At 43.6% G+C, this 14,341-nt stretch overlaps 1 protein-coding gene across 1 annotated transcript in view; it reads right to left on the bottom strand.

Moving 5' to 3' along the window:
- fnip1 (folliculin interacting protein 1) overlaps positions 1-9,827 on the bottom strand; it is a gene marked incomplete at both ends in the record, with an annotated part of 44,426 nt that extends 34,599 nt beyond the window's left edge. Inside the window, one exon of the mRNA XM_080549417.1 lies at positions 9,739-9,827. Coding sequence (XP_080405543.1) covers positions 9,739-9,827 — 89 coding nt within the window. The remainder of the gene's footprint in view (positions 1-9,738) is intronic.
- Between the last annotated feature and the right edge of the window lie 4,514 nt (positions 9,828-14,341).

Here is a 14,341-nt window from a genome sequence, read left to right as displayed (position 1 = left end):
AGAGACTGGTACAGTAGATTCCCCCACACGCACACACACGCACACACACACACACACACGCACACACGCACACACACAGCGCTCTCCACCACCAGCTGCGCACACACGCTCTGGTTCCAGACGGTCAAACTGAAGTCCAAGCTGAAGCGTAAACCCGACAATCATCTCTCTCTCTCACACACACACACACACACACACACACACACACACGCAAGGCAGCAAGCTGGGTTAAATATTACTGGGTACCTGGGCATCATTGTGCTTCTGCCAGTCTTTGCCCCTCTCCTCTCCCTCTCCCTCTCTCTCTCCCTCTCTCTCTCTCTCCCTCCCTCCCCAGCCGTCTCCTCTCTCGCCAAGCTAAGAATAGCGCTGAACTAAATTCACACAACAACATGAGACTATCAGGTGATGTGAGCGCGGGGCTGGACAGCTCCATGCCCTGGACAAAGGCATCCGGGCGCTGCTGCTGCCCACCCCAGGCGGGCGTACGTACGTACGGGCACTCTCATGTCGTCGCCCCCCCCTCCCCCCTCCCCCCTCCTCCTACGTCCCACCCCCCCACCCCCCCCCCGGTCTGAAACTGAAGAAAGTGACAGCAGAGAGAGAGCAGCACTGGACGGATTCTCTCACACTCACACACACTCACACACAGTCAGGAACGGATCTGTCCTGCTCCGTGACCTCAAACAGCCCTCCTCCCCTCACACTGCTTAGCTTACCCTGCCACAACTGAAACCAGTAGAACAGAGGGTGTGGGTGTGTGTGTGTGTGTGTGTGTGTGTCACAGGAGGCGGACAGCCAAAAAAGAGTGAACGGCAAGCAGCTTAATGTTACATAAAGACTCGAACAGAAGCAGTGACGCTGTTCCGCCTGCTTGTGTGGGTCGGGTTCTGAAGACCACATGCGGGTAGTTTTCCAGTGCAGAGTTCTGGTGGTGGTGCTGGGCCAGGGACATTATCACTCTGGGCTGAAAATGAAACCCAGCTTAGAGCGCCGGGGGCCAGAATAGCCCAATCACACTTTCTAGTGGGTGAAAGGGGACACCTGCTTACCCCTCCCTCCTCATCCACTCCATCACTCTCTCACACACACACACACACACACACACACACACACACACACACAAGTGCAACACATTACCGCGCACACACACACACACACACACACACACACACACACACACATAGGAGTGCAACACATAACCACACACACACACACACACACACACACACATATATAGGAGTGCAACACATAACCACACACACACACACACACACACACACACACACACACACACCCACCAACTTGTGTTATGTGTAGGCCCATGAGCCCACCCTACCAATGCTCTCAGTACAGCAGCCAGTATGTTTTACACACACGCGCACACACACACACACACACACCCCAGGCTGGCTGTACTCGGAGGGTGTCATGAGGTCAAAGGCTCTTTTCACACACCCACTCTAATCTACAACTAATATAGCCTAGAGGACAATACATGATTACACAACCGCAACACATGACACAACAATACACCCAATCAAGATGAAAAAAAGACATCTATCTTAGTTTCCCGCGTCCACAGACAACAGCAGGTATGATGGCTGCCTAGTAAACAGCTCCTCCAGTCACACCCCCCCCCCCCGTGACCGCCGGCCTCGCCTGGGGCACCTGACCGACTGTGTTGTGTCTCCTTGGTTTCAGGTGAAGGCTTTTGCATTCCGCGCTCACATGATCCGTGAGTCAGCGATGACGTCACGGTCTCACACCCATACACACACACACACACACACACACACATACACACATACACACATACACACATACACACATACACACATACACACATACACACATACACACATACACACATACACACATACACACATACACACATACATTCCAGGGCTAACTCAACTTAGCCAACTACTTCTGAGGGCTAAGAAAACCAGATGAACCCAAAGGCTGTGTGTCTATGACTAGTGGGTGTATCACACACATCACATGAGCGAGTGAGTGAGTGAATGAGTGTGCGTGTGTGTGTGTGTGTGTGTGTGTGTGTGTGTGTGTGTGTCAGCACGCACGCAAGCTGGGAGCAAGGGAACTCATTACGAGCTTTGGCTAATAAGTGTGTCTTTATATCGCTCTCTACGGAACACTGGGAGAAACCCAGGCCTAGAGCCATCAAAGGTCACTCCTTTCCTGCATGTCTACATTACATTTCTACCGTTTAGCAGGCGCTTTTATCCAAAGCGACTTACAGTTAGAGTTTACAGGGTTACTTACAGTCTCCCTGGAGTAACGTAGGGCTAAGTGCACACTAACTCAAGGGCACACATAGTGGTGGTGTTCCCAGGTGAGATTTGAACTCATGACCTTCTGATCACCACCAGTCCAACTCACTGTCCACCACTACCCCCGCGGTCTTTTCTACAGTAGCATTTGTTTCTCGTTCCCGCACTCTGCTTTGCCAGCATATCTAGCGAGAGAGAGAGAGAGAGAGAGAGAGAGAGAGAGAGAGAGAGAGAGAGAGAGAGAGAGAAACTAGGCAATCATCAGGTGACGTTGTGATTGTGAAAGGGTTGTTTCTGGTTAGACATCTAAATCACACAAGTCAGCACTGCTCTGATGTCTAAAGATAACTAACTGTCCTGCTGCGTTAAGACATGGATCAACTCCAACATTACTGATACCACAACGTTTAGCTCTGACTGCCAACAACATCCAAACAGGACTCCTGGCATACGTCGGTGCGAGTTACACATACACAGGACTTAGGGCCTAGGCTTCATGTAGCCTGTGCATGTAGCCTACATGCACACACGTCGTCCTCTGCTGTTAGAAAGACAGCTGCTAAACGGTTAAACGTTAAATGTAAACATGTAGAAGAGGATTGACCGTCGTCGAGAAGGTTCTAGGCCAGAGTTCCTCGTAGGTTTCCGAGGAAACCCCGATGTTTTGAGCAGCACACAATGTCAAATGCGATATGAGAAGAACTCGCATAAAGAATGGTCCTCTGTGGCTCAGTTGGTAGAGCATGGTGCTAAGCTAACGCTTAGATTGTGTGTTCGATTCCCAATGGGACCATATATACTAAAAATGTATGTATGTATTGCTCACCGCAATGTAAGTCGCTTTGGATAAAAGCGTCAGCTAAATGGCATATATTTATTATATTAATTATATATATAGAATGGATGTTTTTTGGTTCGTTTTTTCCTGCCTTGATGAAGACATGGACTACCAGCCCCGCTGCTCACCAAGGTACCATAGGTGAAGAGAGGGCGGGTAAAGAACTGTATGTTTACCATGACCCTGCCATTCTGAGAACTGTCCTGTCCACTTAAAATAGCACTGATAGGAACATGACGACAAGCTGTCTTAATGCGCACACACGCACACACACACGCAGGCGCACACACACACACACACAGGCGCACATACACACACGCGTGCGCACATGCGCACACACACGAGCGCACACACACACACAATTTGATAGGTGAAATTAAGCGTGGACAGCTTGCTTTGACTAATCCAATTGTGTTAGAAGATCAGTAGTGATTACTACTTCAAGGAAAGAAGGTGGGCATTTTTTAAACTAGTCCAAAGCTGAACTTTGGGAGAGACAAGGTCCTCTCTTCCCCCCCCCGCCAAACATGTTCTGTCCGAGGGATTCTCAGGTGACTGCCTGCCTGCTACCCTGGAGTGCAAGAGCATGTGATAACTGACACTATGATGGATGATCCTTCACATGACACATAGGCCTACTGTTATGAAACTATGTGGGAGGAGCCGAAGTGGAGGAACTTGAGACATTTCCCCCCCCCTCCCCCTCCCGCTCTCAAACGTTCATTGAACTGCAGCAGGAAAACAAGGGTTAGGCCTAACTAAAATTGTCAAACAGATGAAACTACAGGACAATGGTGACCATGTGACCTGACCAGGAACTGGGGTCTAAAGTAGATGGATAGGCAGGGTTCCCACACCTTCTGAAACATCACATTCAAGCACCTTTCAAGCACCTTTCAGGACTCAATTCCCTCAAATTCAAGGACCCAACACAGCATAGTTTGAGACAGAACTAGTTGACGAGCTAAGTAAAAAAAGATATAATATATATATTATAATTTTTTTAGAGAGAGGGGAATTCAAGCACTTTCAATAACCCATGTCTATTTTCAAAAACTTTTAAGACCTTGATTTCTTTTCCTCAAATTCACAAACTTTCAAGGATTTCAAGGACCCGTGGGAACCCTGGATAGGCTATACAACTAAACCCAGTTAGTTTGGTTTTCCTTGCCACACCTAAGTCATAAGATGGGCCATAATAAATACTGTTTCCTGGTTGTATCATGGGTAGGGTAACAACAACCATGGGCCCTAAGGGATAGGGGAGGGCATGATCTGGTCATGGAGCACTTGGAGGCCAGCCTGGTCTGCCAACTCTGGGCTGGCCTGTGGACTGTGGGTCAGGAAGCTGTTGCGTGCACGCACATACGTGCACATACAGACAGACAGACACAGACACAGACAGACAGAGACAGACACAGACAGACAGACAGACACACACACACACAGACACAGACACAGACACAGGCACAGACACAGGCACACACACACACACACAGAGAGAGAGAGAGAGAGAGAGAGGGGAGAAAACAAGGCCCCTGGCTGGGAGCTCTCCTCCTCCAGTCCCAGTAGTGACCTCGCCCGTGGCGGCAGACTTCTGGTAACAACATCAAGAGTCTCTAACGTGTCGTTGCTCCTGCAAAGCGCCTCTCTCTCTCTCACTCTCGCCCCCACTGCTGAAAGCCCGCACGCTCACACACACACCTCCTTAGACTACTTCTAGATTTCAGCGCTGTCGCAGGGAAGGGTTCGAGCAGGTTCACGAAAGGCCGGCGCTAGGGGGAGTTTTGCTTGCCCCCCCCCCCAACCCCCCCGGTGTGACGCGATGGCGACAAACAGAATGTTGGAATATTTTTTTTACGTTTTTAATTCGTGGTCAACCCCCACCACAGTCTCACAGAATCCTGTGGGGAAACACTGCCGCCTCCTCCCAGAGATGCACAGTATGCTGCCCTTGGTCCCAGCCAGTCCCGGAAACATGAGAGGTTTAGGTCCTCCTCAGAGGGTCAGCCAACCCGCTGCCCTGCCCGGTATTCTGTCTAAGGGACAGTGATGGTGTCAGGTCTCTCCGCTTAAGTCAAAGAACAGTATGTCAGGGGCACTTGGTGGCGTAGCACACCAAGGCGTCAGCCATGTAATCGCATGGGTCCTCGGTTCGATTCGGGCCGTCGACATAGCTTGCTTGCATGTCATCCCTCCCCTCTCTCTCTCTCTCTCTCTCTCTCTCTCTCTCTCTCTCTCACCCATCCTTCCTGTCAATCTCTAGTGTCGCTATAATAAAATTTTAAAAAGGCAGCCACAAACATATCGTGATGGTCATTAGTGAAATTATATGGGTCAAAGACGTGGCATGTCAATTTTGGTATCTAAACATTTTAAAACACTACATTATGTTACTCAACACTCCCCTCTTTACTTACTCATATGAGTATTCATTGTAAGAAATGAGCTCAAAAGTACCAAACTGTCCTTCCTAACATCCCGATTTAAAATCTAAGTACAAAAATATGGCAAAAATGTATTTAAAAATTATAAAAGCATTAATTATCTACCTGGGCATAATTGCGTTGATGTTTGCAATGACACCTACCGGTATATAGTAACAATACTAAGCTTATTTACATTTTTATGCAAGAAAGACTTTGGTCTCCATATTTGGATTTCCCTAATGTCCTTCCTGGGTAACAGACATATTTACATATGTATTACCCATAATGCATTTTGATAGGCTATTGCGTCATCAAGAAGATTCTGAAGGACCCCCTAAACACATTGAAAGGTCATTAAGCCTCTCTTATTTATACCTTTTTTTTACCTTTATTTTTACCTTTTCGGTCACTGGTGCATTATGTAGCAAAATCATGTGTCCTTCTGGATAATGCTAATAAAACATTTATGTTGCTTTTATATTTAAAAACTGCCTCTTTCATGTGAAATATGACATTGATGTGTTGAAGGCTAAGTCATAGTTTCCCACAGTAGACCAAGTTAAGTTACAAAAAAGCCGTGAAAATAGGACGTAACAAAGATCTTCTGTTACCCAGGACATGTCCTCTGTGTTATGTTAATGAATATAGTTTTTTATTTGTATTTGTAGCTTTTTAGGCATTGAGTTGATGTTGTTATATTATATGAATAACACAATGATGTATTTTTGATATTTTATAAATTATAGCATTTATTTTTGTTATTTATCTTGAATTCATAAGATTCAATGATAGCAACAAGGGTCATTATCATTGACTTTTGTGAGGTTAGTGTCCAAATAATGAACAAATAATCATGCTAAAATCTAATATTTATGCCGCTGTCTAAAGGCCAATGCACACGGCCCCGATTTTGGCGCACCGCCGAATTCGATTCCATTGTTTTGAATGAGACAATGCACACGGCGTGCGACAACATTCGATTCTCCATTCACACCAATTGAAATAATTAAAAGAATTGAGAATCTAATGTTGTCGTGCGACAAAATCGCACGCCGTGTGCATTGGCCTTAATAAAGAGAGGTAGAGTGCTCAGGGCCAGGAAGAATAAAGATCCACAAGCTTGGGCTGAGTTTCTTGAGCAAAAGAGAGCAAGGTATTGTGATTTAGTAGTGAAGTGATAAGGCAGATCAGTAAAAAGGAACAATCAAAAGATTCATCAAAATAGGTTTACACTCATTTGCAAAAGGCCTAGGTGTTTTAGTTGAGCAATGTGTCAGATTATGCTGGGGCAATTTCTTATGGAGCAATTTGGATCAAGGTGCTTAAAAAAGACAATATTATGTTGTTTTTCAGGGATCTATGCCTTTAAAGTAATGGAATGGAATCAGTGTGATTACGGCCTGTATCTAATACTCATTATTTCAGTGTCTAGCTACTACAAATATAAGTCCAAAACCCAAAACCCAAAACCCAAACCCCTGTACGGCTGGTGACTCCTTCTGCCGCAAGGAAGGCAAGGAAGACTAGGGATCAGTGGAGGATAAACAAGAGGAATCAGAGGATTGAGGCGGACCAATTAAATCATGAACGCTACTCCAGTCCCTATGAATGAACCCAATCTGGAAGATCCCCAACTTGAACCCCAACCCAGGGAGCCAAATGAACCTCAGCCACACCCACCCCAACCCAGGGAGCCTAATCATTATGATATTATAATAATAATAATACCTCTAAATCTTGCAGTATGTCATTCCTGGCTAACAGCATGTCATTCTGGGTAAGAATGACACAGTCAAGTAATTTAACCCAAATGTTCATGCTACATTATTACACATCATGTTTTCTTGAGGATACAATACCAACCTTTGTACCTTTACTGTAAAGCATGTTAAGACATTTTCCAGCTCTTTTCTCTTTTTGGCATGAAATATTGTGTGATCAAGAGCAATTCATGAGCACATTTCAGTATAAATACCCAAATATATTACATTCATTGTGATGAAAATGTAGTTTTGTATGTAATTGTTTGTTGAGCTCTAACTATGGCTATCTATAAACGTGTATATGCCAACAATGGTAGACATTATAATTATTTTAAAATTCAATCCTAATACCCAGGAAGGACATTTTTCATGGGAGAAATCATATGATTCACTGAAAATGTTTAATTGCATTCTTACAATGAATCCCCGTTGTTGAGTTGGATACAGAGCACTCTAATCAAGAGAGAAAGTGCTGAAATTGGCATTTTAATTTTTCATTTATTTAACATTTTGAAATCCTTATTCGTCTTTGACCCATATAATAAATGAATGGTGAAATAAGACAGAACACACCTCTCTCTCTCTCTCTCTCAAATTGGCCTAAATAAAAAGGACCATAGATATAGCCTATAAAAGAAGCCCAAGAAGAGTTAAACTCTTTAATATGTGTGAGATTAAAATGATTTTTAAAAAGGGTGTTTAGACAGGGACAGGTGACGACAAAGCCTCAACCAAGACGGAGATCTCAAGTAAGCCCCCCAGCCTATAAAACTAACAACCAATTTGCTCCGAATGCTAAACTGAGAAAACCGAGAAACCACAAACAGGCTCAATTAAATGTGAAACCGTCACCCTGATCCAAGTGTGTAACTTCCCTCAGAACCAACTCCACTGAAAGAGACACCAACAAGTGAGGATTCACTTCAGACTTCACACACACAGAGTTGTTAGGCAACACAGTAGAACTGAACTGGGTCGGTCCTGTCGGTCAGTCCTGCAGGGCCCTGATGAACCAAGCAGCACTCCTGCCAGGAAAATGTTCTGACGTGTGAGCCAACAAAGAGAATAGTAGGCCTAACCACCTCCAGGGAGGGGAGAGGGCCAGATGCACTCCCTCTGCATCTCCCAGACTTGGACATCCTTATAGCTCTGGACCGGGCCCTGACAACAGGCTCACTGTGACAGGTGCAGTTAATCAGGAGAGAGGCTCGTTGTAATGAGGAATGGTATCCAACGTGTGTGTGAGTGTGTGTGTGTGTGTGTGTGTGTGTGTGTGAGTGGTACCATTTCATGCATCACAATGAGCTCGTCCTCTGATTATCTGCACTTCACTGTGTTTGAAACCATCCCTCATGACACACGTATAGATGAAAGTATTGTCTGTGTGGCGGCAAGAGGCCTTATGATATTGTCAGACGCAATGAACCGTTCACCAACCTGGATGGATTGTGCACTATACTGCACTTGTTGTGGGTCACAGACAGTGAACCAATGCAGTGCCTTACCCCCAATCCCTGCCTTATTATGCAATGTGCATCATTTCACAATATAGGGGATATAGCCTACACTTTACAAATCGGATGACATGGGATAGTCTATTGTTTATCATTAACATCTATTGTTTAGGATTTCAAACCCCTCAAGCCGCACCGATTTGTCATCGGCCTATTGAGCCAGTCACGTGCAAGTTGCACCCAGCACGTCCTGTTCCTCCCTGGCTAAACTGTCTGTCTGGCTGGCTTGTGACAGGACTGTATGTATGCACGCACGCACGCACGCACCACTGTTGTACTTGCACCAAGTCATGATGATTGTGATCAAACGCATAAATTATTACCGCTTAGCTATATGCACCAAAAACGATGCATGCAGTTCACAATGCAGTCCATCAGCTGGAGCACTAACTGTACCCCCATGCATTAGCTAACAATAGCAAAACATCCTCGCATCCAGACAACTGTCTTAATCTTAATCTTGCTAAGCAGAATACTATTATGTACAGGGCCTTCCTGTAACAACTCCAAGACAAGAGTCATTTAAAGAAAGAATGGAGAGATCGCGTTGTTTATATATCACTGGGAGGGGGGGGGGGAATAACACTACTAGCCCATGCATGAGAGTCACGAGGAAACACCAATACAAAGGATGTATGTGATCTCTAAAGCCACGGGGTTGACACACACACGTTGCACAATAGCTCCACATTTCACAGCAATGAATGTCTCCATCTCTCCATAAAGGAACGGAGCATGGATGCGCTATTCAATGCACACCCAACCCCAAAGCAGGCTTGCTATTCTTTTTTAATAAAGTGATCAACTCACAAGTCTCGATCATGAACTGGATTAGCTCGATGGCTAGTCGGCTAACGTTAACGGACGGACGCGCCGTTAGCATGGAGACCGTTAGCTTACCTGAACGCAGGGTCTTCCTTGTTAGATCTAGGAGGCGGCGAGAATGCATTTCTTTTATTGAAAAGTTTCTGGAAAAGAGTAGGAGGCATTTTGTACCCAAACGATTCGGTACAGAAAGTCTCCTTTCCTTTCAGATCCGAGAGCAATACTAGTTCCTTGGAACTAACTCCATTTGTGTCAGAGTCATATGACAGGCATTAGTCACACGAGCTGCTTGGAAACCCACTACATTTTTCTGATTGGACGATAACCTCCTTCTCCAAATTACCTGATTGGCTGATATTTTTGGCAAAGCAACACGTGGTCAATAGAATTGCTGTGTTGATGTTTTGGCTGAAACTTATGAACCCAGACACCAACATTATAATAACCAATCATAAAAATAAAAAAACTGCATTAAACGACACCGACTGTTACATAAGTCGAAAGCGCTGGACAGGTTGACATGTTTTCTCAAATAAATCCTCTAGCCCAACAATTGTTTAAACATTGTTAATTTATTAACATATTAACAATAACATATATACATAAAAGAACATAAAGAATCCAACCAGTTCAGTTTCAAACATTTTTTTTTTTATTTCAACTTGCCAATTGAAATCTGTGGTCTTGACAGAATTTCCCAGAAGACAGAAAACAAAGACAAAACAGACACTGCATATACAACTGTACAACAGCTCTCAGATCTCCCAATTATTCACCATCGCTCTGATTCACAATCTTGCATGCACCTCTAGATCAACAGGTATGTTCTGAATATGTTCTGGTATGTTCTGAATTTAGACATGGGTCAGAACCCGTAAGAACTCTCCCTCCTGAAGGGGCGGAACCTCTTAACACCTGGCATGAACACCTGGCCCATCTTTCAAACTTGGGGTCCTGAACTGCAGAAAAAAATCAAAACACAAGTACTACATGGACACAAGCTTCAGAAACGTATTTATATTCCACATGTATTACAGTAGATGTTTTACCAGCAGGCAAATATAACAAAGGAAGGATATTGGGAAGAACTCGAGAAGAGCAGGCGCGACCTCTCCTGGTCGTTTGACGTAATGACATCTTTCAAACCATGTACTATTTATAGACCGCAAGACTTCTCTATTATGTTATTAGTAAGCATCAATAAGCATAGATACGAACATATCAACTTTGAAATGTCATAGATTTAGTGAAACCTAACAAACAATGATACACAGCTTTCGCGTGGATATGTCAAGCATGCAAGGCTGGCAGTGGCGTGTCCAGACCTTTTTCACTGGGGTGGAGGATTAATAAATCCTCTAGCCCAACAATCGTTTGAAAATTGTTAATTTATTAACATATTAACAATAACATATATACATAAAGAACATAAAGAATCCAACCAGTTCAGGATTTTTTCACCGGAGCTCTCCTCTACCGTAACAACAACACATTGGCACCCTGTTGGCCCCTGCCCAACCAAGCTGTTGGTTCTAGTGGTGGGGCTGCGATCAAATCATCATCATTTCCTCATCGGATACAGTCTGCAGAGGGAACAAAACAGGAGTCAGGACCATTTTCAGTGAGAAACACATAAGCCTTTTCTCAATCGTTAGAAACATGACTCCTTCCTTGCATCCTCTCCTTCTGTCTGACACTTTCTACTCAAAATGCATTGGAGGAGATTTACAGCAGGTTCCTCCTGTTAGATATTCTCCTCCAACGTTTTATCAGAAGAAGCGAGTGGAGGACGCAATACTTTTTTCATTATTTTTTTAACGTTTTAGTCATTTAACAGACACTCCTATCCAGAACGACTTACAATAAGTACATTTGCTAAAGTAAGTGAATCAACTAGGCTATACATTGCAGATATTATTATAAATCTATCATTTTCCACACAAAGCCATTTTATATCACCCTAAAAACCACAGTATGAGGTACACCCCAAGACATTCTAGAGAGCTCACAGCCATTTAATAATAATAATAATAATTTTAATGCCATGCAGTCAACATTGTCAGTCAATTGTTGTTATTTGTTATTTTATGCATTTATGCGACCCTGGAGCAATTAGGGGTTCAGTGCCTTGCTCAAGGACACCGACACGTGGCCTGCCAGGGATCGATCCGCAGAGCTGCCGAACTTGCGAGCATTAGACGCCGGCTCTACCTCCTGAGCCACAACCGAAATTGAAATTCTGCCCCAATCTTCTTAAGTTCATCATTATTGACTCCAGTGTGTTTTGAGAATGAAGCAAGGGGAGAGGATGCGATGAAAAGTAAATACTATTGGGACTCTACAGTATTAAGACAACAAGTTATTGAGGACACAATTTTAAGACCTCAAACCAACTGCTTACCATATTATACGGCAATTGAATGGAATACAACTTGAATTCCCTGAGTTTCTTCAAGTACGCCTGAAATTCTTCTTGATCCATGTCGAAGAACCTGATTGGTTTTGGGGAGGGATCCGAGCAAGGGGTAGGCCCCTCTCTGTTGTCCCCTGGGTCTCCGTCACTCCCCTGATCGGCTGGACAACCTGTTTGGTCTCGGCAGGGCCTGGGGTCCATCTTCACAGTAGCAGCAGAGTCATCGAAATTGACCTTCTTTCTGCATTTGATAGGCCTGACCAGGAATGACTGTGGAATGTGGATGAGATGATCATTACATTTTTGGCATTTAGTCTTTATCCAAAAAGCGACTTACAACAAATACGGTACATTTAACTAAGTGGATCATCTATCCACCAGTCGTGGCAGGAGGACAGGGGTCATTGGCAGTCGTAGTGCTAGAACAGAGGTCTGCAACCTGCGGCTCCTTTGCCCGTCTCCAGTGGCTCCCTGTGCCTTTGACCACAAATTATATGGAAATGAACAACGGTTATTATTTTACATTTTAGCCTATACACCGAATAAAAATAAATATTTTTAAAATATAAACATTTCATATTTCGTCAAAATGCGCGTCAAGACAGTTAATCTTATTAATAGCTAATAATCTTACTAATGGCTAATAATCTTACTGATAGCTAATAATCTTGAGTCTCTCTAGCTATAGATTTCAAATCCAAAAAAAGAAAAGTTGCGGAGGAAAACAGAGAATGTAATAGTCCTTGAGCAGATGCCTTTACCGCTGGTGGCTTACCGGTATGCTTGATCTGCGGTGAGGAATCAGCTAACAACAAAACAAGTACTAATATTGAAAGACTAAAGACCCAGACATATTCTCACATAGTACCCCGCACACACAGACACCTACCAAATGTTGGTATTTTGTTCACCTGAAGCTTATAGCCTTCTTGTTTTTGTTACAACGTTTCTATACTGACTGACAGCAGGCTCGCTGCAGTTTAACTTGAGCAAAATAGTGAAAAGAAAAGGAGTGAAGCTAGCTTTCATGTGGTACTGTAGTCTAGTAGAGTAAAGAGGAGCAGGGAAGCTAGCTTTCATGTGCTACTGTAGTCTACAGTCTGTAGTAGAGTAACACTGGTCTATTTTTTGGGTTGGCGATCTCTTGGTTTGCTCACTTCCTCCGGATGAAATTACTAAATGTACCCATATTTGTTCTCATTCTAGTATAGCCAGATACAAGTATCAAACCACCTGTTAAAAGGCACCAGAATACAGGAAATTACATCTACTCTGTTAAAGAATCTCTAGGGGAAAACTCCCAAACCTGACACTGTCCTAGTGTTGAACCTTTTTAATTGTTATTTTATTTGTTTTATATGTTTATGTTTTATGCATTTATCGTTTTGTAAAGCACAGTAAGTTTGCATTTTGATTGTATGCATATGTGCTATAGAAATACATTTTCCTTGCCTAAAATATTAATGCTAAAAATAATAAATGCTCATTTACACTTAGTAGTAGTATGTTGATAGGCTCATTTAGACTTAACAGGCTGTGTTACCTTCATTATAAGGTTCAAATGTGTTTTGTGGCTCCAGACAGATTTGTATTTCTTTTTTTGGCCAAAAATATCACTTTTGATAGTAAAGGTTGCAGACCCCTGTGCTAGAATAATTTCTTTATCTTTTAACAGTAGAGAAACTGTACAGGGAGGGTAGAGGGGAAGAAGCTGTCTCAGGAGGGACAGTTAAGGTGTGGCCTGAAGAGATGGGTGTTCAGTCTACGGCGGAAGATAGGGAGTGATTCAATTACTCACCAACGTCTACACTGCTCGAAGACAGCTTATTCATTCCATATGACTTCTTTGACAATGACAGTACACAATAATCAACAACTAAGATAACACTGACGTGTGAAAGTGCCAAATGTAGCGAAACTGCTTGAAAATTCATTCAATTTCTTTTGAAAAATTAAAATGCACGATATGTTACACAGGAAGGGGGAAAAGTACAAAACGACAGATGAGCGATTTCATACCTTTGGTGTTTTCTTGGGGACCAAGGGCGCAGTTGGTTTCTCCAATTGGGGTGATCTTTCAATGGACACATCTGCTTGGAACAGCTTGTCTACAAAAGGGGAAAAAAAACAGTCCAAACCTTTGTGTGCTCTTGTTTTGTGAGACATTTGTTGAGTTAAATGAATCAAATGATACAGTATTGCCATAAGTGAATACCTGATATTGGAAATCGAGCAGGTTCAATTCCACTGGGGTATCTAAAAAGG

This window comes from Nansenia antarctica (assembly GCF_963989245.1).
Source record: "Nansenia antarctica genome assembly, chromosome: 20".
In the NCBI taxonomy this organism is placed as follows: domain Eukaryota; kingdom Metazoa; phylum Chordata; class Actinopteri; order Argentiniformes; family Microstomatidae; genus Nansenia; species Nansenia antarctica.
This window is presented reverse-complemented; position numbering and strand designations above follow the sequence as displayed.